Source organism: Micromesistius poutassou (genome assembly GCF_964030765.1).
Source record: "Micromesistius poutassou genome assembly, chromosome: 10".
Taxonomy (NCBI): Eukaryota; Metazoa; Chordata; class Actinopteri; order Gadiformes; family Gadidae; genus Micromesistius; species Micromesistius poutassou.
In genome coordinates, this window is record NC_140280.1 from 3,358,867 (window position 1) to 3,381,691 (window position 22,825).

Here is a 22,825-nt window from a genome sequence, read left to right on the forward strand (position 1 = left end):
GTAAGGTGAAGATACAAGATAGAGAAAGAGATACAGTAAGGTCAAGATACAAGATAGAGTAAGAGATACAGTAAGGTCAAGATACAAGATAGAGGACAGAGAGAGATACAGTAAGGTCAAGAAACAAGATAGAGGACAGAGTAAGAGATACAGTCAGGTCAAGATACAAGATAGAGAACAGTAAGGGATACAGTCAGGTCAAGATGTACGATGAAGGTGATAAAGTAAGGTAAAGTCTCCTGTATTTTCTCTGTCTTGCAAGTCTTACATTCCCTCTTGGACTAGGAACACTGCGGTATAATACACATAATATATATAATACAATATCAATAATGTGATATCTGTAAAATAATATCTATAAGATCATATCTATAAAAGATAAATATAATATAGCTAATATAATATCAATCAAATAATATATATAAAACAATATATATAAGATAATATCTATAAAAGAATACATTAAATATAATATCTATAATATATTATAAATAATATAACATCTATAATATGATATAAGCATATATTATAAAACGGGTTTTGGGATGGGCAGTGCTACATTCTTGATGCGCTATTATACATAATAATATTTAATAATATATATTAGTGTAATGTTTATCTTGCTCTTGTTGGCGCGGTGGGGGATGGGCACGGCCACGTTCTTGTTACAGTCCTATATTTAATAATATATAATAATATATAATAATATATAGTAGTGTTTAGTGTATATCTTACTCTTGTTGGCGCGGTGGGGGATGGGCACGGCCACGTTCTTGTTACAGTCCTATATTTAATAATATATAATAATGTATAATAATATATAGTAGTGTTTAGTGTATATCTTACTCTTGTTGGCGCGGTGGGGGATGGGCACGGCCACGTTCTTGCCGCGGTCGTAGTCCTGGGGTTTGGGCGGCGAGGCGGTGAAGCGGCAGATGCCGGGCTCCGACGGCGTGCTGAGTGAGGTCATGCTGTCGGCCGGGTCGTTGGTGCCGGTGGTCATCTGGTCCGAGGAGCTGTCGCTGATGAAGCACTCGGTGATGGTGAACTTGGCGTGCTGCAGGTGCTCCTCCAGCTTGGCGTGCTCGTAGGCACGGGCCAGCTCCTCGTAGGTGGAGGAGGCGCTCTCCGTGGACACCATGCTGTTACGCCCCTTATCTGGAAGACACACCTCAGTCAGTCACACTCCAGGACGTACTCAGGTTGTACACTAGAAACAGCACCAGCGTGAGTGGGCGTGGTGTGGGTGTGGTGCGTCCAGGCTCCACCCACCTGTGTCCTGTGACAGTGAGGCGCTGTAGCTGTCGCTCTCGGTGGCCGTGATGCCGTGGGAGCCCATGGTGCGCCAGTCTGAGGTGAGGGTCCTGGCTGAGGCAGTGGACTGGCTCTGGCCCGGCCGGCTCAGTGTCCACTGGCTGGAGTAGCGGTTCCTGGAGCTGTGGGCCGACTTGATGCTCTTCCTGGACACCGGGTCTGGGGGAGAGGCTGGGGTCAGGCTTCTGGACATGAAGCTGCTGCTATACTATAATGCTAATATACTGAAGAGGTGCTAACGCTTATAGTAAAGAAGTACAGATTCTTATATTCAAGAAGCACAGAGTCGTATAGTAAAGAAGTACAGACTCTTAGAGTAAAGAAGTACACACTCTTAGAGTAAAGAAGTACACACTCTTTGAGTAAAGCAACAGGAAAAACTGCTGATTGTTTTTATCACCAACTACCACAATTGATACCTTTAGGGGAAGGTGTACATATCACAACCACCTTGAGTGGTGTAACCTGTTTTGATTTAGTAATGTGTAAACCCTGACACTTGCCTGTACAATAAACTATATGCAATGATATAATATAGCTTTAGCTCAGCTATCACTAGTACTATAAAGGGTGCAACCAGCATTTGAATCGTTAAGATGTCTTGTTTAGACCCACCAGATTAGTTTAGATGCCTTGTGAAGACACACCTGAGTGGTTTAGATATCTTGTTAAGGCACACCTTAGGGGTTTAGATATCTTGTTGTTAAGGCACACCCGAGTGGTCTAGATAGTATGTGGTTGGTCTGGTATGTAAGGGGTTGATATATAAACTCACTGGTTCCAGGGCGGATGTCCGACATGTCTATCAGAGGTCCAGAGTTCTGGATGAGGGCCTGGTGGTGGAGAGAGACCCCCGTACAGAAGTTCTGCGGGTTCACCGATTGGCTGAACTCTGTGTCTGTCACCGGGACCGCCGCTTTGTCCTCACCTATTACAAGCCAGGAAGGAATAAACTAGGAGGTTAGATTTTAACAACACAAACATATATATTATCTGGATGTATGAATAATATTTACTGTTTCCCCTTATGCAGTAAGGGATAATAGTAATAATGGTGAACCAGACCTATCTGCTTGATGCCCTCCTAGATTGTGATTAGTGATAATGGTGAACCAGACCTATCTGCTTGATGCCCTCCTAGATTGTGATTAGTGATAATGGTGAACCAGACCTATCTGCTTGATGCCCTGCTATAGAGTGAATAGTGATAATGGTGAACCAGACCTATCTGCTTGATGCCCTCCTAGATTGTGATTAGTGATAATGGTGAACCAGACCTATCTGCTTGATGCCCTGCTATAGAGTGAATAGTGATAATGGTGAACCAGACCTATCTGCTGATGGCCTGCTATAGAGTGAATAGTGATAATGGTGAACCAGACCTATCTGCTGATGGCCTGCTATAGAGTGAATAGTGATAATGGTGAACCAGACCTATCTGCTTGATGCCTTCCTTGTCCTCGATGAGCAGCTGGACGCGGGGGATGTCTATATGGAGCCGGGGTCCCTGGGGCGGGCCCTTCACTGGGGTGTCGATGCTGCGGTTGTTCTTACTACACACACACACACACACACACACACACACACACACACACACACACAAGCAATTAGTTCAACATTACACAGTGTAAACCTAATTTGGCTGAACACCTATAACATAACATAACATAACATAGCATAACATAACATAACGTAACATGACATGTATGAAATCAGTTTATACCTGATGAGCATTTCTGCCAGGCTCTTTGCATCTGAAAAACAAATTCTTCATTAGATCACAGATACTAGAAAAAAAAACATTCTTCCTCTCCCCCTCCTCCTCCTCCTCCTCCTCTCCTGCTCCTACTCTCTTCCTCCCCCTCATCCTCCTCCCTCTCCTCTTCCCCCTCCCCTCCTCCCTCCCCCTCCCCCTCCCCCTCCTCCAGTCCTCCTCTCCTCCCCCTCCTGACATTTTTCCTCCTCCTCCTCTTCCTCCTCACCTCTAAGTCTCTTCAGTCTCTTCTCCTTGCGTTTCTTGCGGATGATAAAGAGCAGGGCTACGCCCATGCTCACTAGGATGACGGGCGAGCCGATGGAGAACAGCTTCTTGACATCGTCTCCGTCACCGCGGGCCGACTTGATGGGCGGGATGGTGCCTGGAACACGAGACACGCGGTCACACTGGATATCTACACTCTACAACCCTTCAACATCTCAAAAACCAGGCTTAGGCAGAGGGTCAAAGCACCCTCTGTTTACATGAAAGCCCCAACGTGCTCCAAAATGTCTCACTGTGTATACACACGTAGAGTAGTGATAATGAGAGCCACGCTTGATGTGCACACGCACCGACATGGCTGTCACGACCCATCCCTCATATTTGTAGCACGACACAAACCAGAACTAGGATCTAATTGGTCAAACAGAGCCCAGCATGGGCCCAGCGTGGCTGCAGCGGGCTGTAAGCATTATGTCATGTCCGGCCCGTGTGCATTGGGCTTAGGGCTGGAGAGGGCGCGACATTAGGGAGATAGAGAGCGCTTCAGGAGGGATTGCTATTGTACACTATTTCAAGTAAGATTGATAAATAGTGCAGGGGTGAAAAACAAGAAGGTGAATGGAAGCCACTCACTGCCGTCATAGTCAGTGGTGGCGAACTGGGAGCTCTGGTTCCCACAGCCGGCGCTGTTGCAGGCCTTCATCTTCAGCTCGTACCAGGTGGCCTCTCGCAGCTCGCTGAGGATCAGCGGCCCTGTGGCGTTGGCCTTCAGCGTCTGCCACGCCCACGTGCCCTTGGGCCTGAAGTCCAGCAGCAGGCCGGTGATGGGGCACCCCCCGCTGGTCCAGCCCTGGAGGTTGAGGCCCGCATGGGTGGAGTTGATGTGGGTGAGCAGGGGCTGGTCCTTGGTGAACACGGGCTCTGGAGAGAGGAGGAGACCGGGGCAGAGCCAAAGACCGGGAATTATCCTCAACACACTAAACACTCTAAAGGACCGTCTGTCTATGGATATAGAGCTAGGACCCACACCTCAAAGACCTACCCTAGACCCAGACCCTAACCTAGACCCAGATCCTGACTTAGACCCAGATCCTAACCCAGACCCAGACCCTTCCTAGACCCAGACCCTAACCCAGACCCCAGGTTAGTCCCAGACCCTGACCGAGCCCCACCTCGTCCGTGGGTCTTGGCCTCGATGATCTCGCTGATGCGTCCGGAGCCCACGCTGTTCTTGGCAGCCAGCTTCACCTTGTACCAGGTGCCGCAGCGCAGGTTCTCCAGCCGGAAGGAGCGCTCACTGGAGCTGATGAACACGTCGCGCCACTCCTCTGTGTTGTCCACAGAGTACTGCAGCACAAAGCCTGCAGGACACACAGAGGGTCAGCGTTCCCTCTCAAGGCCCATTCTCTGGGTTCTCCTTTAGAGGGCTTAGGCCATGAGGGGGGGGGGGGGGGGGGGGTCATGAGGGGCCCGGGAAGCCCTTTGAGACCGGAGCTGGGATTAAGGGGCTGTAGAGATCAGATTGACTCAACATTGACCTGGTGGAATTCCATGCTGCTGTTTTGGTGTTCTGACACCAGAGGGCGACAGAGTATCAGGATGTAATTCAATGTGTCTTTCTCTTCATATACAAGAGGGAAAGCTGTTCAGTGGGCTGCTCTGACAATAAGACCGACTGAGTGACAGGGAGAAAACATTACAACACACAATGTTTAAATAAGCACACATGAATGTAAATGAGCAGAGAGGAGCCCTGAGATGAATGAGGGACCACGGCCCATCCGTCAGTCGGCGGAGGTGGTGGAGTTAAAGCATGAGGTGCTGTCACCTCTGATGGAGCTTCCCCCGTTGTCCCCAGGGATCCAGGCCAGGGTGATGGAGGAGGTGGAGGTGGTGGAGACGGTGAGACGGGGCTGGTCAGGCGGCACTGGAACGGACAAATCAGGATGAATATTCAAATCAAAATGTCCGTAAACCTCAGCGCTCACCTCTCTCTCAACCGTTAGAGATGTTGGATGTATTGCATGTTTTTTGTCAAATGTTTTGTACATACATTTTTATACATTTACATTTACGTGGTTGCTATTGCTACTTGGACCGGTGTATAGATATATTTCATGTATTAATCAATTAATGTAGAAAATTATGTAGAAACCCCCTTAACTTCCACAGTCGCTAACAGGAGCAGCTAGCAGAGAGCAGCTAGCAGCTAGCAGAGAGCAGCTAGCAGTTGGCTAGCTATCAGAGGCCGACCCACTCACCTTGCACCACCAGGTTAACAATGATGGTGTCGAAGCCCAGCGTGTTGGTGGCTGTGCAGGTGTAGTACCCACAATCCTCTGCTTTCACTGAGCGCAGCACCAGTGTCCCGTTGGATAAGATCACCCGCTCTTTGTCCACTGCAACTGGGGCGGCTGAATCCTCACTGTCAGCACAAGAACCACAGAATAGTGTTCTAGTCTGTGATACTAGATGGTTCTATTCTGTGCTTCTAGTTCTAGATGGTGCTATTCTGTGCTTCTAGTTGTAGTGTATTCTAGTCAGTGGTTCTACAGGGTTCTAGTCAGTGGTTCTACAGGGTTCTAGTCTGTGGTTCTAGTTCTAGTATATTCTAGTCAGTGGTTCTACAGGGTTCTAGTCAGTGGTTAGAGTGTTCTAGTCTGTGGTTCTAGTGGGTTCTATTCTGTGGTTGGAATTCTAGTGTGTGGTTCTAGTTTGTGGTTCTAGTGGGTTCTAGAGGGTTCTGACCTGTCCTTGGTCCACTTGACGGTCGGTGTGGGTTCTCCCACGGAGCTGCAGGGCAGACGGACTTCCTTCATCCAGGGAGTGGTCACGGTGCCTCCGAACGACAGGATCTTAGCGGGCGCTACCATGACAAACAGAAACAACAGTAAACAACAATACACAACAGGAAACAGAACCACCATGTGCTTTGTGAAAGGCAGAGGGACAGGCCTGCATCCAATCTTTTTAAAGGTCTTCCTCTCCATCAGGAACATTGTTGGATAATTGTATCGTGTTTGCTCTAAAAGGTGTTTGAACCAATAAAGTGAAATGAACCATGTAGTTATTAATCACACACTTTTATCCAAAGTGACTGGCCACGGTTATCGGAGCTCAAACCCAGAATCTTTGGGCTGGGAGGCAAACCCTCTCACCACTAGACTAGACCAATAGAGTGATGTTTAACCAATCAGTCAGTGTGTACTCTCCCAGTCTATCTATAGTCCATCTAGCCTCCCCTCTATCGATCTCCACCAGCCATCCTGTCCCACAGGGCCTGTTGACTGAATACACCCAGTTCACCATCCCATAATTAACACAACACTTCACCTCGCTACATAGCCTGCGCACAATCAATACCACAGCTGTCAATCAATACACACACACGCACATACGCATGCATGCGAAGCTAGCGTGCACTGACACACACACAAACACACACAACAGCCCAGAGTTAAACTGTTACGAGTGGTGTGTGTGTGTGTGTGTGGAGAATGAGGAGGCTCATCCCTGCTAACCTTTCACACAGCAGGTCACATGACCCCTTGACCACCGCCACCTTCAAACCACACCCCTTATCCATTAAGCCCCACCCCCATGCCTACCTTCCCTCTCTTTCTCTCCTTCACCCTCTCTCTCCTCTGTCTACCTCTCACTTTCCCCCTTTCTCTTCACTTTATTTCTCTCTTTTCTAGCTCTCTCCCTTCCTTCCCCCCTTCCCCCTCCCACAACAGGTCACTCGACCACACGTCCTGTCAAACCACACCCCTAATGAAGCTCCGCCCCTACCGACTCATCCACGTCCCGTTAAACTGCACCTGTAACGAAGCCCCACCCACACTACCTCGAACCGCATCCCTATGGAAGCCCAGCCCCAGCTCCTACCTTTCCCGGCGGGCTCCACCACCACCTTGTCACTCATGTTCCCTCGGCCGGCGGTGGTGACGGCGGCGGCCCAGATGTGGTACTGCATGCCGCGGCTCAGGTGGGTGATGCGGTAGAACAGCATCTCAGGGTTGGCCTCATACTCACTGGGTGCCTGGGGGAGCAAGGGTGGGATGTCACGATTATAGTCAGCACTTCTAGACCGATTACACGGACACACATCATGTATTACACACACACACACACACACACACACACGCCTCGGCAACATGTCTGGAAAGAACACACACTTTGATGCAGAGAGTGAGACAGGGAGTGAGAAAGAGGGGATACAGGGAGTGAGAGAGACAGGGAGATATAGGTGGAGTGATAGAAAAGATGGTACAGAGAGGAGTTGGAGATGGAGTGATAAAAGGAGTGTTACAGGAGTGATTGTGATACAGTTGGTGATGCATTTATTTATAGTGATACAGAAAGGGATACAGAGAGTGATTGCTAGAGTGATGGTGCCAAAGCGATAGTCAGCAATAGAGTGATTGTTGTACAGAGAGTGATACAGTGTGAGAGACAGTGAAACAGTAATACAGAGAGTAATACAGTGATACGGTGAGTCATACAAAGAGTGATATTGAGTGCTAGAGTGATGGTGCCAAAGCGATAGTCAGCAATAGAGTGATTGTTGTACAGAGAGTGATACAGTGTGAGAGACAGTGAAACAGTAATAGAGAGAGTAATACAGTGATATGGTGAGTCATACAAAGAGTGATATTGAGTGCTAGAGTGATGGTGCCAAAGTAATAGTCAGTGATAGTGTGATTGTTGTACAGAGAGTAAAACAGTGATACATAGAGTAATACAGTGATACGGTGAGTGATACAAAGAGTGATATTGATCCAGTTAGTGATCGGGATAGAGGGAGCGATAAGGGGATATGGAGAGTGTTACAGGGAGTGAAACAGTGATACACCAGTGATAGTGATACGGTTAGTGATGGTGATAGTTAGTGATAGTGATACAGTCAGTGATACAGGGAAATAATGAAAAGGGGAACAAAAGCCCCCTCATCTGTGTGACTGATACCCTCTGGGTGTACCGCCCACCCCCCTCCTCCACCATCTGTTTCTCTCTCTCTTTCCCCCACTCTTCCCTACCACCCTCTCCCTCTCTCCCCCACTCTTCTCTACCACCCTCTCCCTATCTCCCCCTCTCTGTCTCTACCACCCTCTCCCTCTCCCCCCCTCTCAATCTCAACCACTCTCTCTCTATCTCCCTCTCTCTATCTCTACCATCCTTCCCTCTCTCCCTCCCCTTTTTATTTCTCTCTCTCTCTTTCTCTCTATCTCAACTACCCTCTCTCTATCTCCCTCCTTCTATCTCAACTACCCTCTCTCTATCTCCCTCCCTCTATCTCTCTCTATCTCTACCCCCCTTTCTCTTCTCCCCCTTGCCTCCATCTCACTTTCCCTCAATATCCCGCTCCTCCTTTCCTCTATCCCTCTTTCGCTCACACCTTCTATCCCATCCCCTCTCCATCATCTCTCCCCGTCACTCCCCCTTCCCTCCTCTCTCCCCCCTGTCTTTCTCACTTCCTTCCCTTCTTCCAGTGCCTCCGCTGCTCTCTCTCCTCCCTTTCTCCTCATTTCCTCCCTCTCTCCTTCTGCCAAGCAGCCTCTCCCTCTTCCCCCTCCTCTGTACCCCGTCTCAGTCCCCTCTTCCTCCCTCTCTCCTTCTGCCAACCAGCTAGCTCCCTCTCTCTCCCCCTCCCTCTCTCTCTCCCCCTCCGTCTCTCTCCTCATTTGCATGCCGCTCGTCCACACAGAGGGAGGGGTATTTGTGAATAATAAAAGTGAGTCTTCGTGGAGATGTGAGGTGTTTTTTCACGAGTGGATCGTGCACGTCTTGTGCGTTAGTGCACGCGTGGCCGAGCTGCAATCAAAATGCGCCAAACATGTGTATAAATAGAGAGTAGTTCAATTTGATCAGGCGGGATGTGTGTGTGTATGTGTCTGAGTGTGTGAGTGAGAGTGTGTGTGTGTGTGTGTGTGTGTGTGCTCTCGATGCGGCAGTGTGCATGTATGCTTGTTCTCTGCTTCATTTGCATATCTACGTCTCATCGCGTTGCCAAGACAACCTCATCTGTTCATCTGGGAGGGCAGGAAGTAAAGCAATGGTGCAAACACACACGCACACACACACACACACACACACACACACACACACACACACACACACACACACACACACACCAATATATAAACACACACGCACACAAACACACACACCTAATACACTCACACACCCACACACACCAATATATAAACACACACACACATACACCTAATACACACACACACACACACACACCAATATATAAACACACACACACATACACCTAATACACACACACACACACACACACACACACACACACACACACACACACACACACACACACACACACAATACAAACACACACCCACACACACACACACACACACACACACACACACACACACGATAAGATATAAACACACAAGGACACACACACATACACACATTTAAAGACGTTACCAACTCAAGGCTGTTAGTGACCACTGATCAATCAATCTGCTGTTGGCTCCAGGTTATGTTCCCTGTTTTAAACTGTTGGCTCCAGGTTATTTTCCCTGTTTTAAACCGTCCACCATGTTGGCTCCAGGTTGTGTTCCCTGTTTTAAACCGTCCACCATGTTGGCTCCAGGTTTTGTTCCCTGTTTTGAACTGTCCACCATGTTGGCTCCAGGTTAAGCTCCCTGTTTTAAACCATCCTTTATATCTGCTGCACCTGAGCTCTTTTGTATTCGTGCTACGTTTGCACTCATAGTTTTTCATTATCAACCAACCGTTTACTTCATGGCTGTCTTATCAAACTTTATCAATCCCAGACAACATACAGTATACAGTTTATATACAGTCCTGGATATATGGGCGGGGCTTACCGGGTGTCCGGAGGCGGGGCTGGAGCAGTAGATGGTGTACTTGCGGATTACTCCATTGGGCTTGTGGGGGGGGAGCCAGGACACGACCACACTGCTGGGGGAGGAGGGGACTGCCTTGATACCGGCAGGAGCACCAGGCACTGGAGAACACACACATACACATGTTAGGCATAACAGGCTGCGTGTGTGGGTGCCTGTGTGTGTGTGTGTGTGTGTGTGTGTGTGTGTGTGTGTGTGTGTGTGTGTGTGTGTGTGTGTGTGTGTGCAGGGCTGAAGGGTATTATCCTCTCAAAGTGAGCAGTTACCCGTTAGCATGTTAGCTCTAAGAACAGGCTGATCCTTAGCACTCTGTCCAGCTGTGCCATATGGCAATCACAAGCTGGCCAGCAGTTTGTGACTCCTGCCACTAACACTCAACCCAGCTAGCTACACATACTACACCCAGCTAGGAGCTAATGCTACACCCAATGAGCCGCTAACGCTACACCCAACTAGCTGCTTCGGCTACACCCAACTAGCTGCTAAGGCAGCTACCGAGTCAGTCAGTAGACAGTGTGTGGGTTTGTGTTTGTATGTATAAGTGTGTTTATATGTGTGTTGATGGTGGAGTGGGGAGAGTGGGGATGAGTTAAGTCCCATCTGGTGCCACAAATGTCAACCCTCCAGACAGACAGCATGCTGCCCCCCCCACCCAGGGAGACCCCTAGGGCATCCAACCACCCCCACCCAGACCCTCCAACCACCCCCACCCAGACCCTCCTAACACCTCCACCCAGACCATCCAACCACCCCCACCCAGACCCTCGTAACACCCCCACCCAGACCCTCCAACCACCCCCACCCAAACCCTCCTAACACCTCCACCCAGACCATCTAACCACCCCCACCCAGACCCTCCTAACACCCCCACCCAAACCATCCAACCAACCCCACCCAGACCCTCCAACCACCCCCACCCACGCCCTCCTAACATCCCCACCCAGACCCTCCTAACACCCCCACCCAGACTCTCCAACCAACCCCACCCAGACCATCCATCAAACTTTTAAAATGTAGCAAAAAGAAAAACGAAGAACATGTCAATTATGCGTGTTTTAAATGAACCAGGCTCTCCAAAGCATAGTGTAGGCATAATGGCTACGTTACGCATGGCTGTAATAAACAGTAGAAGAAAGAGAAGTATTTTTCTGTCGTTTCCATCAACCTTTCCAAATGCAACACTTTAAAATGTGCATAAAGATGAGTTGCTGGACCCGGGCTGGGGTGTAACCCCGCCCCCAACAGTGTTAGCACCACATTAACTCTCCCTAATCCCGCCGGAGTTAATCCCCCCTCTCCAACGCTCTCTCCCGCTACGGAGAGAGTGGGTGGGGGGCTGGCTGGCCCCTGGATGCTACCACCCCCCCTCCCCCTCCCCCTCCTCCCGCCCCCTCCTGTGCCCCAGCTCGGAGGCCCCCCAACAACCCCTACTCAGCCAGGAGCCATGGAGACAAAGCCTCTTAGTCCTCATTAGCGGTGGTAATGGCTCCTCCTTTAGTCTCGCTGGAGATAGGATAGAAACCGCTAACTACACCCTGACATGCTGCTCCTTATCTGACGCCTCCTCCTTATCTCCTACAACCTACATCCTGTAATCCCCGCTCCGCACGTGCTGGGCGTGTGTATGGTGTGTGTGTGTGTTTTTGTGGGTGTGGGTGTGTATGTGTGCGTGTGGGTGTGTGTGTGGGTGGGTTTTTCTGTTAGTGGGTTTGTTTTTCTGTGTGCCTGTGTTTCTGTGTTTGTGTGTGTGTGTGACGGTGTGTGACGATCCAATTAATTTTATTATGGAAAAATAAAAAATGTTTTAACAATTAAAGGATATATATGATGGTGTGTGTGTTTTTGTGTGTATATGTGTGTATACATTACAGTATGTATATGTGTATATACTACTATATAATACTATCTATTTGTGTATACAATGTAGTGTGTATATACTACATTAAGTATATGTGTTTACTACAGTATGTATGAGTGTACTATAGTATTTGTCAGTATACTTCAGTATGTATCTCTGTACTACAGGATATGTGTATATACTAGAGTATATATCTGTGTACTCCAGTACATGTGAGTTTACTACAATATGCATCCCTGTACTCCAGTCCATGTGTATTTACGACAGTATGTATATATGTGTATTTACTATAGTGTGTATATACTACAGTATGTATCTGTGTGTATAAACGACAGTGTGCAAGTGTGTATATACTACAGTATGTAACTGTGTGTATATACTACAGTTTGTATCTGTGTGTATACTACAGTATGAATCTGTGTGTGTATACCACATGTACTTGTGTGTATACTACAGTATATATCCCTGCTTGCCAGTGTGTGTACTCACGGTCTTCGCGGGTCTGGATGTACAGCACGTTGCTGCGGACACCGTCACCAGCCTGGGTGTAGGCCAGCACCTGGACGCTGTAGTTGGTGAACTTCTCCAGAGCGTGCAGCTCCACCTGCTCCCTCATGGTGGTGATGTTCTGCATCTCTCCCCACTCTGGCGGGTGGAAGAGTTTACAAAGTTTACACATGGACAGGAGAGGTGAAGGTGGAGTTGGGGGGTAGGAGGTGAAGTTGGAGTAAAGGAAGTATAGAAGAAGTAAAGCAGGTCTAGGGGTGGTGTGGGGTGTAGTTGGAGATGTAGATTAGGTTTGGTTGGAGCTGTTGGAGGGGTAGGGATGGTGTTAGGGTGTAAGGGGCGATGTGTAAGGGTGGTGTTGTTGGAGTGAAGGGGGTTGGAGGTGTGGTAGGAGTGTAGCAAGAGTAAGGGGGGTGTAGGGTAAATGTAGGTATAGGATGTGTAGGTGGAGGGGATGGAGGTGTTGTTCTAATATGGGATGGGATGGTAAGGGTGGTGGTGGTGTAGCAGGTGGGCAGGGTCAGTGTAGGTGTAGTAGGGTGTTCGGATGGTGTTAGGGGTGATTCTGTGTGAAGAATGAATACAAGTAAAGTAAAGTAATGACTGGGGAAAGGCCACTGGGCGTGGCCGGGGCAACACCACCTACCTCCATCAGGGAACAGCGACCAGTACACCACCCGGTAGCCCTTGAGCACACCATGCAGGGTCACACGAGGAGGCTCCGCCCACGTGATCACCGCCTCGTCTGATGTCACTGAGATCGCACGCACGTTCTGGGGAGGCTCACTGGGAACTGGGGGGGAGAGAGTATGAGAGGGGGAAGGGTGAGGGGGTGAGAGAGAGGTGGGAGGGGATGAGAGAGAGAGGAGAGAGGGAGATTTGATTATTATTAGATCAAGATATAGCTGGTCTTTGCAGAGAGAGTCCCAGCAGCAGTACCAGCAGTAGTGCCAGCAGTAGTACTAGCAGTAGTACCAGCAGTAGTGCCAGCAGTAGTACTAGCAGTAGTACCAGCAGTAGTGCCAGCAGTAGTACTAGCAGTAGTACAAGCACTAGTACCAGCAGTAGTACTAGCAGTAGTACCAGCAGCAGTACATAGTACAGGTACGGGTCCATCTATACCGGATGAGGGCCCAGAGGTGAGCGAGACAAAGCGTTCATTGTGGGCGGCGCGGCGGCTCGTGGCAGCAGGAGCACCACACTCAGACGCTCACCGTCCCTACAATTACCATCACTGCTATTGTTGTAGTAATCAGGGCCCTTTCTCTGTCATTAGGGCCCCACCACACACACAGGGAGGGTCCCCCACACGGACCCCGTCCCCGCCTCTACAGGAAGGAGGCGTGCCCCTAGTCGTATTACCCTCGGACCCCCAGATGGACAGGGAGAGAGAATTGGCTCTGGTGCGCTTCGATTTGTTTCTGAAGGAATGGGTTCTAAAAGATGGCTCTGTTCTGTGGAGTAGTGGTAGAACATACTGGTGTTCTAGCACTACTGGTGGGAGAGAGAGAGAGAGAGAGAGAGAGAGAGAGAGAGAGAGAGAGAGAGAGAGAGAGAGAGAGAGAGAGAGAGAGATAGCGAGAGAGAGAGAGAGAGAGAGAGAGAGAGAGAGGTAGAGTGGGAGAGGGGGTGTGTGTGAGAGAGAGAGAGAGCTGGATAGAGGGAGGAAGGGAGAGTTCCTTCGTCTCTCTCTTCATCAGTCTAATGAGGGGACTAATTAAATAAAGTAGGGGGAGGGGTGGAGGGGGAGGAGGAGGGGAGGTGATGAGGTTTTATTTCTACCATGCCAGTAAGCGTGCACGGGTGCACGTGCACTTGTATGCAAATGCTCCATCTTACTGCTCCCCCACGCGGCAGTCTGTCCATTTAGTAAACACAACTACCAGACCCCCAACCCTCAACCCCTAAGCCCCTTTATCCCTCCATACTCCCATCTAGACAGGACAGACAGACAGGCAGACAAACAGACAGGGAGGTAGGTTTTTAGACAGACAGACAGACAGACAGACAGGCAGGTAGACAGACAGACAGACAGACAGACAGACAGACAGACAGACAGACAGACAGACAGGCAGACAGACAGATGCCGTTTCTCAATTCGCGTTCTCGTCTGTACTTGTGTACTTGCGTTCTCGTGAAACGTCATCAGTCGTAGCCAAAGTACTGTTCCAATTCCAACTTGGTACTCGCGTACGCAAGTACGCGAGTACAGTCGTAAAACCCGGAAGTGTTCTCAATGCGTTCTCGATGAGGCCGTTCTTCCGAGGATAATCTGTGTAATTTCTTGCTCATTCATAATTATTATATCAATAGCCTACTCTCCAACTAGCCTACATAGGCAGTTAGGCACACGCATCTGTACCCTACATATAAAAAGTCGTGTGTATAGCTCACACGACAAGCATATCTTTTCATTTATATTCATTCCAAATATTAACATACTATTTCAAAATGAAAGAGGCTGGGGCTTAGTTTTATATAATTTGTTTATATTGTTCAGTAGTATATGCCTACATGAGGCCGTAAAGCAGTTAACAGAGCTGAGGTGGTGACGTCATCGAGTCTGCTGCTGTTCCAATTGCAGGTGCGTACTCGCGTCCTCGGAAGTCTGTACTTGGAAGTCCGGACTTGCCAAGTACGTACTTCCAAGTCTGCGAGTCCGTAGTTCGCATACTTGGTATTGAGAAATGGCTAGAGTCCTCCTACCATCCTCCAGCGTGGTGGCGTTGATCTCGGTGCTGGAGGGCCCGGTGCCAGCCCTGTTGAAGGCCTGGACCACCACCCCGTACTGGGCAAACTTCTTCAGGTTGTCCAGGGTGTACACCTCGCTGTCCCCCGTGGCCTTCATCTCCACGATGCTGTACTGCCCGCTGCTGCCCGGCCCGTTCTCACGGTAACCGATCTGGTAGCCCCGGATCAGCCCGTTCTGGAGCTCTTTCTTAGGGGCCTGGGGGGGCAGAGAATACTGTTACACACTACATACAGTTCATACAGTAGCTCTATCTGCGACACACTGCACATAGTTCATACAGTAGCTCTATCTGTTACATAGTTCATACACTACCTCTCTATTACACACTGCAGATAGTTTATACAGTAGCTTTTACACACTGCAGACAGTGTTTATAGCGTAGCTCTATCTGGAACAAACTGCAGATAGTTTATTCAGTAGCTCTGTTGCAGATAGATCCAACATTAGCAATATCTGCAATGTGGAGCTAGATATGTTTGGCTGTTTCCTATTCCCACAGCAGGGAGATTCGATTGAGATTCATTAGAATTTGAATTTCCTACTGCATTTGCATTTTGAATGTGGTAGCTAGTTTGTATGTAGCTACAGAAAAATACTGCAGATATGTCTGCAGCGTGTAAATAGAGGTAGATAGAATGTTCTGGGTGCATTTCAGAATTAATGTCTGTTGTTTGGCATTGTATCGATGACTCTAGGTTGTCTAGGTCTTTGCTTCATTACCATGGCATACATTTAGATGCTTAAACACAAAATCGAATGAACTGACGTAATGCTGAAAGGATTTTGAAATGTGAAGTTAGGTAATAAACACAGATTAACACACGAGCTCTCTGTTGCATCTTAACCTGAGTGTTTATATATGGACAACATGTATACAGTATCCTCCAATCAGATGGTAGTATAGTATGAGAGAACCAATCATCTCTCACCCTCCATGTGACCCGGATGCTCTGAGATGTCATTGGCTGGAGGATGACGTCCATGGGCGGACCATCAGGTTCTGGATAGGAAGTAAGAGACTGGTTGTCATGACATCACATATACATATGGGGTGGAGGGTGGAGGGTGGAGGTGGGGTCAGTGAGGGTGGAGGTGTGGTTGAGTGGGGTCAGTGAGGGTGGAGGTATGGTTGAGTGGGGTCAGTGAGGGTGGAGGTGAGGTGGAGTGGGGTCAGTGAGGGTGGAGGTGTGGTTGAGTGGGGTCAGTGAAGGTGGATGTGTGGTTTAGTGGGGTCAGTGTGGGTGGAGCTGTGGTTGAGTGGGGTCGGTTAGGGTGGAGACCTACGTGCTTCCTCGGTGCTGATGGTGAGCTCCTTGCTGGGGGCGCTGCGCCCGATCTTGTTGTAGGAGTACATGCGGATGCTGTAGACGCAGGCGGGGTGCAGCTCCACGATGTTGGCCTGGTTGTTGGTGGGGGAGATGTTCCTGGTGGTGTACATGTGGTCCCAGGAGTCTGGACACACACACACACACACACACACACACACACACACACACACACACACACACATAAACACACAAACACACACACACACACACACACACACACACACACACACACAAAAGATCACATTAAGTTCAATTGAATGTCTTGGCTTCATGTTTCCAGGCAGATGGAGCCTCTGAACTGTTTGTAGTTGTAAATAATAACAGTAAAAGGGTTTGATAACAACAGAGAGTCAAGCAGCCTACCTGACCTGTACTACAGTGGACAGCAGAGCAGCCTACCTGACCTGTACTACAGTGGACAGCAGAGCAGCCTACCTGACCTGTACTACAGTGGACAGCAGAGCAGCCTACCTGACCTGTACTACAGTGGACAGCAGATCAGCCTACCTGACCTGTACTACAGTGGACAGCAGAGCAGCCTACCTGACCTGTACTACAGTGGACAGCAGAGCAGCCTACCTGACCTGTACTACAGTGGACAGTAGAGCAGCCTACCTGACCTGTTCTACAGTGGACATTAAATCCGCCTACCTGACTGGTTCTACAGTGGACAGTAGAGCAGCCTACCCCACTGGTTCTACAGTGGACAGTAGAGCAGCCTACCTGACTGGTTCTACAGTGGACATTAAAGCAGCCTACCTGACTTGTTCTTGTACTCGATGTCGTAGCTGGTGATGATGCTGTTGCCGTCAAACCTCTGGATCCACCTGAGGTTCATGCTGCGGTCCTTCACCTCCCGCACCTCCAGCTCCGGGGGGTCCGGGGGCTCTGCATGGGGTACAGAGGAGAAGGGTCAAGGTTAGGTTGGGGGGTGGAGCTCTCTCTGTAGGGTCGCTAGGAGGGGGCGTGGCTTGTCTTCAATATAAATTATGTAGAAACAAACTGCATCCGAACTGCATCATTTTGAATCATCACTATTATTATTATTATTATTATTATTATTATTATTATTATTATTATTATCATAAGACCATCCTGCCTTAATATGGGAGTTCTGTTGGATGTCTGTTTGTGTGTGGGTGGTGTGTACGGTGTGTGTGTGTGTGTGTGTGTGTGTGTGTGTGTGTGTGTGTGTGTCTGTTTGTGTGGGTGGTGTGTACGGTGTGTGTGTGTGTGTGTGTGTGTGTGTGTGTGTGTGTGTGTGTGTACCTTGCACAGTGAGCTGGATCAGTCCTCTCCCCTCTCCGTAGGAGTTGATGGCGTGACAAGAGAAGAACACTGAGTCTCCTCGTTCTGCTGGGTTGAGCTGCACACACACACACACACACACACACACACACACACACACACACACACACACACACACACACACACACACACACACAAACACAGATTGTTAGATATTTAGTTGTCACACTTTTATCAACAGCTTCAGCAAATTCAGATCCATGTCATTGAGGAGCAGGTCAGGGTTAGACAGTGAATACAGATCCCTGTCATTAAGGAGTGGGTAGGGGTTAGACAGTGAATTCAGATCCATGTCAGTATTGACCTTGAGGGTGGAGATGACTAGGTGTTCACCTTGAGGGTGGAGATGACTAGGTGTTCACCTTGAGGGTGGAGATGACTAGGTGTTCACCTTGAGGGTGGGGATGACTAGGTGTTTACCTTGAGGGTGGAGATGACTAGGTGTTTAACTTGAGGGTGGAGATGACTAGGTCTTCACCTTGAGGGTGGAGATGACTAGGTCTTCACCTTGTGGGTGGTGATGACTAGGTGTTTACCTTGAGGGTGGAGCTGACTAGGTGTTTACCTTGGGGGTGGAGCTGACTAGATGTTTACCTTGAGGGTGGAGATGACTATGTGTTTACCTTTAGGGTGTAGATGACTGGGTGTTCACCTTGAGGATGGAGGTGACTAGGTGTTTACCTTGAGGGTGGAGATGACCTCGTCCCCCTTCTTGTTGATGGAGATGGAGTAGCGGGGGTTCCTCTCGGCATCGATGACGGTGTCTCCTCGCTCCCAGCGGATGATGATAGGCTGCTCCCCGCGGGCGGTGCAGTTCAGCTCCTTGGTCTGGCCCTTCCTGGCCATGGTGGTGTTGGGGTGGCTGGTGATCATGGCGGGAACTGGAGGGACCAGAGACCAGTCAGTTAGGACACTCAGAACCTTCCAATAAAGTGTTATCGAATGGATCTGCTTTTTGATCATCACTGAATCGCTGCATCCCTCAGATCGCTGAACAAAACAACACATTCAATACAGAGCAAAATATTTGTGTTAGTTAATGTTACTAAATTAAATAACCTCACAAAATGAATTTGGCAGTTATGGAGTAGTCTTTTTTCAGGTTAGCACAGCTCTATTTTAGTGGCATGGAACATCAGAACCCATTGGTGTTGTAGAGCTCTGTCCCTATGTGCCTCAGCATCACAGCACCACCATGGAGCTGTTGTGGTTGTTTTGTGTTGTCTTGTTTGTTCCAGAGCAAGTGAGTCGCAGCTACTGTTGTTTCCTGAGATGCTTGGAGCTGACACTGACTTTCGTTCGTTCATGTTTGTACTTCTCCTAGGCTTCCAGCTGAGCAGGATGTCCTGTACGTCGGGCCGTCCCACACAAGACTGTAGCACTACTGAATTCATGCGGCATAAAAAACGAAGCACTCTTCTGCTAATCCGAAATGTAGATAGATTTTATTAAAGTGACATCCAGAAAAGGCAGTTTAAATGGTTAGCTTTAAAACGATCGGAATGAAACACCTTCGGTAAAGGTGTTCTGACAACTGCGTCACAATTCATCTGGATTCTAACCCCTGCTGTTTTCTCTGTGTTCTACCTCTCTCCCTCTGTCTCTCTCTCCCCCCTCTCCCGCTCTCTCTAGTAGACGTGGTTATTGATCGGAGGTTGGTTCCTGTGGTTTTGTTTTCATCACTAATTCATCGGAGCTCTTCCCCACCAAACCGTCCTGAGAGCGTAGACATGCTGCCGGAACAAATAAGTCAATACCCAGCCCCCCCCCCCCCTCCCCTGTTCCCCATCCTCCTCCCCCAGCAATGGAGAGATGAGAGAGGAGAGGAAAAGGCGCAGAGAGTAAAGAAGGAGAGAGGTATATACTGAGAGAGAGATTGATAGAGGGTTAGGGAGGGAGGAAGAGGAAAAGAGTGATCAGAGACAGAAGCTCAGAGATCTGCCGGGGGGAAGGGGGGAGGGTGAGAGACATGAGAGAGCGAGAAATGGTTTGTATGTGGAGATGTGAGAGGGGAATGAGAAAGGGTGGGTAGGAGGGGGGGAGAGGGGTGAGTTAGCAGGTGAGAGAATCGGCAGGTGGCGGAGACCTGGGAGTGAGGTGTTGGAGAAAGGGGTGAGTGAGAGGGGGAGAGTGGGATGGGGAGATTGGAGGGTGAAGGGGAGATAGGGAGCAGTGAGAGGCTGACAGAGGGACAGTTGAAGGAGGAGAGTAAGAGGGCAGCAGGAGTGAGAGGGCAGCAGGAGTGAGACGTACTCTTGACGGTGAGCACCATGCTCTTGCTGATGTCGGAGCCCACTCCGTTGGAGGCCTGGCAGAGGTAGTAGCCCCGGTCGTCCTCCAGCACGTGGCGGATCAGCAGTGACCCGTTGGACATGACCTGGATGCGGCCGGTCAGGGGGACCGGATGATACTGCTGGGGGTTCCCTATACCTGCAGAGGGCCGAGCACATAGTGTCAAATACCACCAAATACCATCAAATACGAACCATGAAATACCATGAAATACCCTCAAATACCAAGCACATAGTATCAAATACCACCAAATACGAACCATCAAATACCATCAAATACCAAGCACATAGCATTAAAATACCTCAAAATACCAGGAAATAACAGCAAATACACCCAAATATGAACCATGAAATTACCATCATATACCAAGCACATAGCATAGAATACCAGCAAATACCAAGCATATACCATTAATACTAGCAAATGCCAGCAAATACCAGCAAATACCCAACATATACCATCAACTACCACCAAATACCACCAAATACAAACCATCAAATACCATAAAGTACCAAGCAAATACCAACCAAAATAACCCCTTCCCGTAAGGGTAGGAGTTATTTTGGTGTGTTGTTACTCACTAACTGTTTTGCTCTGTTTGCTTTGATTGATTTATGAACGAGCAGTGTATTTTATTTGAAACCTAAACGTACTCCAGGTCGTCTCCTTATATCACCCTTCCACCCAGCCTCTTCAGGGACCAATGAAGTCCAGGCTCTTCTGTTTATGGTGTGGGCTAACCAGGTGTGTGTGTGTGTGTGTGTGTGTGTGTCTCAGGGCATTCTCAAAGTGTATGTGTGTGTGTGTGTGTGTGTGTGTGTGTGTGTGTGTGTGTGTCTCAGGGTGTTCTCATCGTGGATGTGTGTGTGTGTGTCTGAAGGTGTTCTCATAGTGAATGTGTGCATTGTCCCTTACCTTTGGCGTGTTTCCACATGACCTTGGGGGGCGGGTACCCCTCTACAGAACAGTTGAGGACCCCTGCCTTGCCGTAGATGCCGTCCTGGTTGTTGGGTTGGACCACGAAGCGAGGAGGCACTGGGAGGGAGAGAGCTCTTAGACCCAGTGCAGACCAACACACCGTTAGGGGTCAGGGGTCAGGGGTGGCATTAGGGCTAGGGTCAGGGTTAGAGGTCAGGGTTAGAGGTAAGGGTTACGGGTTTGGGTTAGAGGTCAGGGTTAGGGGTCAGGGGTAGCATTAAGGCTAGCGTCGAGGTTAGAGGTCAGGGTTAGAGGTCAGGGGTAGCGGTCAGGGGTAGCATTAGGCTAGGCTCAGGTCAGAGGTTATCTGTTAAGGTTAGTGTAAGGGCTTGGGTTAGAGGTAAGGAATTACAGTTAGTGTCATGGCTAGGGTCAGTTAAGTTTTAGGGCTGAGTATAAGGTTTAGGGTCAGGGTCAGATCTAGGGGTCAGAGGTCATCTCTCACCAGTGACGATGAGCTGTCTCTCCCAGCTGACGGTGGCAGCTGCATTGCTGGCGATGCAGGTGTAGTTCCCGTTGTGCTTCAAGGTCACCTTGGAGATTTGGAGGGAACTCATGAACTCTTTGGTTTCTATGGCGACGCCGGACGCGGAGCCAGGGATGATGAGCTGTCCGTCTTTGTGCCAGGTGATGCGGATGGGCATGTCCCCCGAGGACACCACGCAGGCGATGTACATGAGCTTCCCCACAGAGGTAGAGGGGATGTCGAAGGGCTGGATCAGAGGAGGAACTGGGCGGAGGAGGAGGAGAGATTAGAGAGCTGAAGAGCTGAGGAAGACGGAGTCTGGATGGAAGGAAGGTCACATCGATAGAGAGGGATATGGAGGGCTAATGAACATACATCTGTATCAATAAAGAGAAGAATCGAAGGACCAGAGATTAAGAGACAGATAGTAGGGATACATACGTGCAGGGTTCTAAATTAACTTTTTTGATTACCAGCCAATTTGGCTAGTAACTTTAAGTAAGTTTGGCTGGTAACTTGAAAGTTACCAGCCAATCAGAATTTCCACTAGCCAAATTTTTAAATTGAATTTAATTGAATCCTGAAGCTCTCCTGATGACTCTGGGCACTCTCATGGTCCTTTACAGCCTCGACTTTAAAATTATTAGTTCCCACCACAAAATTGTTTGTTTAGATTTTTTCTTTTGCGTATATGCGGCAGTCCTTACAAAACATGACGACATTTTCGTGATCAAACACAAGCCATTCACGACCCGTCACCCATTTGGCATTGAACTTTATTTTTTTCGTTTTGCACGCATTGTTGTTGATATTCTCAATCTCATCCCCTGCCTCCTTCCTCTTCTCTCCCCCAGACGTCTGTCCAACCAACCACCGCTGCATTTAGTGTAAGTTTAGGCTACTTTTTAATTAACTTTAGCTAGCTCCCTCCCTTCTTTTGATAGTTTCTGCTCCGTTCATTCATTATTTTTCTTCTTCTTTGTGTTTTCTGTTTCCATGGTTTCTCGCACTGGTTGGTTGCACTGCTTGCGCGCAACCAATGGGCGTCTTATACGTCATCACGTAGCATCACAACAGTGCTCATGGGAAATGTAGTCAGTACTGCCCAGGAAGCGAGAACAGTATAGCGGCTCTGA

The 22,825-nt window shown here is 48.9% G+C and overlaps 1 protein-coding gene across 1 annotated transcript in view; it reads right to left on the reverse strand.

Moving 5' to 3' along the window:
- LOC311353946 (cell adhesion molecule DSCAML1-like) overlaps positions 1–22,825 on the reverse strand; it is a gene marked incomplete at both ends in the record, with an annotated part of 58,822 nt that overhangs the window by 666 nt on the left and 35,331 nt on the right. Inside the window, 24 exon segments of the mRNA XM_084473732.1 lie at positions 847–1,158; positions 1,273–1,473; positions 2,090–2,242; positions 2,749–2,867; positions 3,038–3,068; positions 3,297–3,452; positions 3,929–4,216; positions 4,468–4,656; positions 5,124–5,222; positions 5,557–5,720; positions 6,044–6,161; positions 7,184–7,337; positions 10,162–10,301; positions 12,548–12,703; positions 13,170–13,358; positions 15,272–15,512; positions 16,247–16,317; positions 16,602–16,769; positions 17,405–17,533; positions 17,915–18,011; positions 18,635–18,834; positions 20,207–20,383; positions 21,161–21,280; positions 21,669–21,953. Coding sequence (XP_084329858.1) covers positions 847–1,158; positions 1,273–1,473; positions 2,090–2,242; positions 2,749–2,867; positions 3,038–3,068; positions 3,297–3,452; positions 3,929–4,216; positions 4,468–4,656; positions 5,124–5,222; positions 5,557–5,720; positions 6,044–6,161; positions 7,184–7,337; positions 10,162–10,301; positions 12,548–12,703; positions 13,170–13,358; positions 15,272–15,512; positions 16,247–16,317; positions 16,602–16,769; positions 17,405–17,533; positions 17,915–18,011; positions 18,635–18,834; positions 20,207–20,383; positions 21,161–21,280; positions 21,669–21,953 — 3,957 coding nt within the window.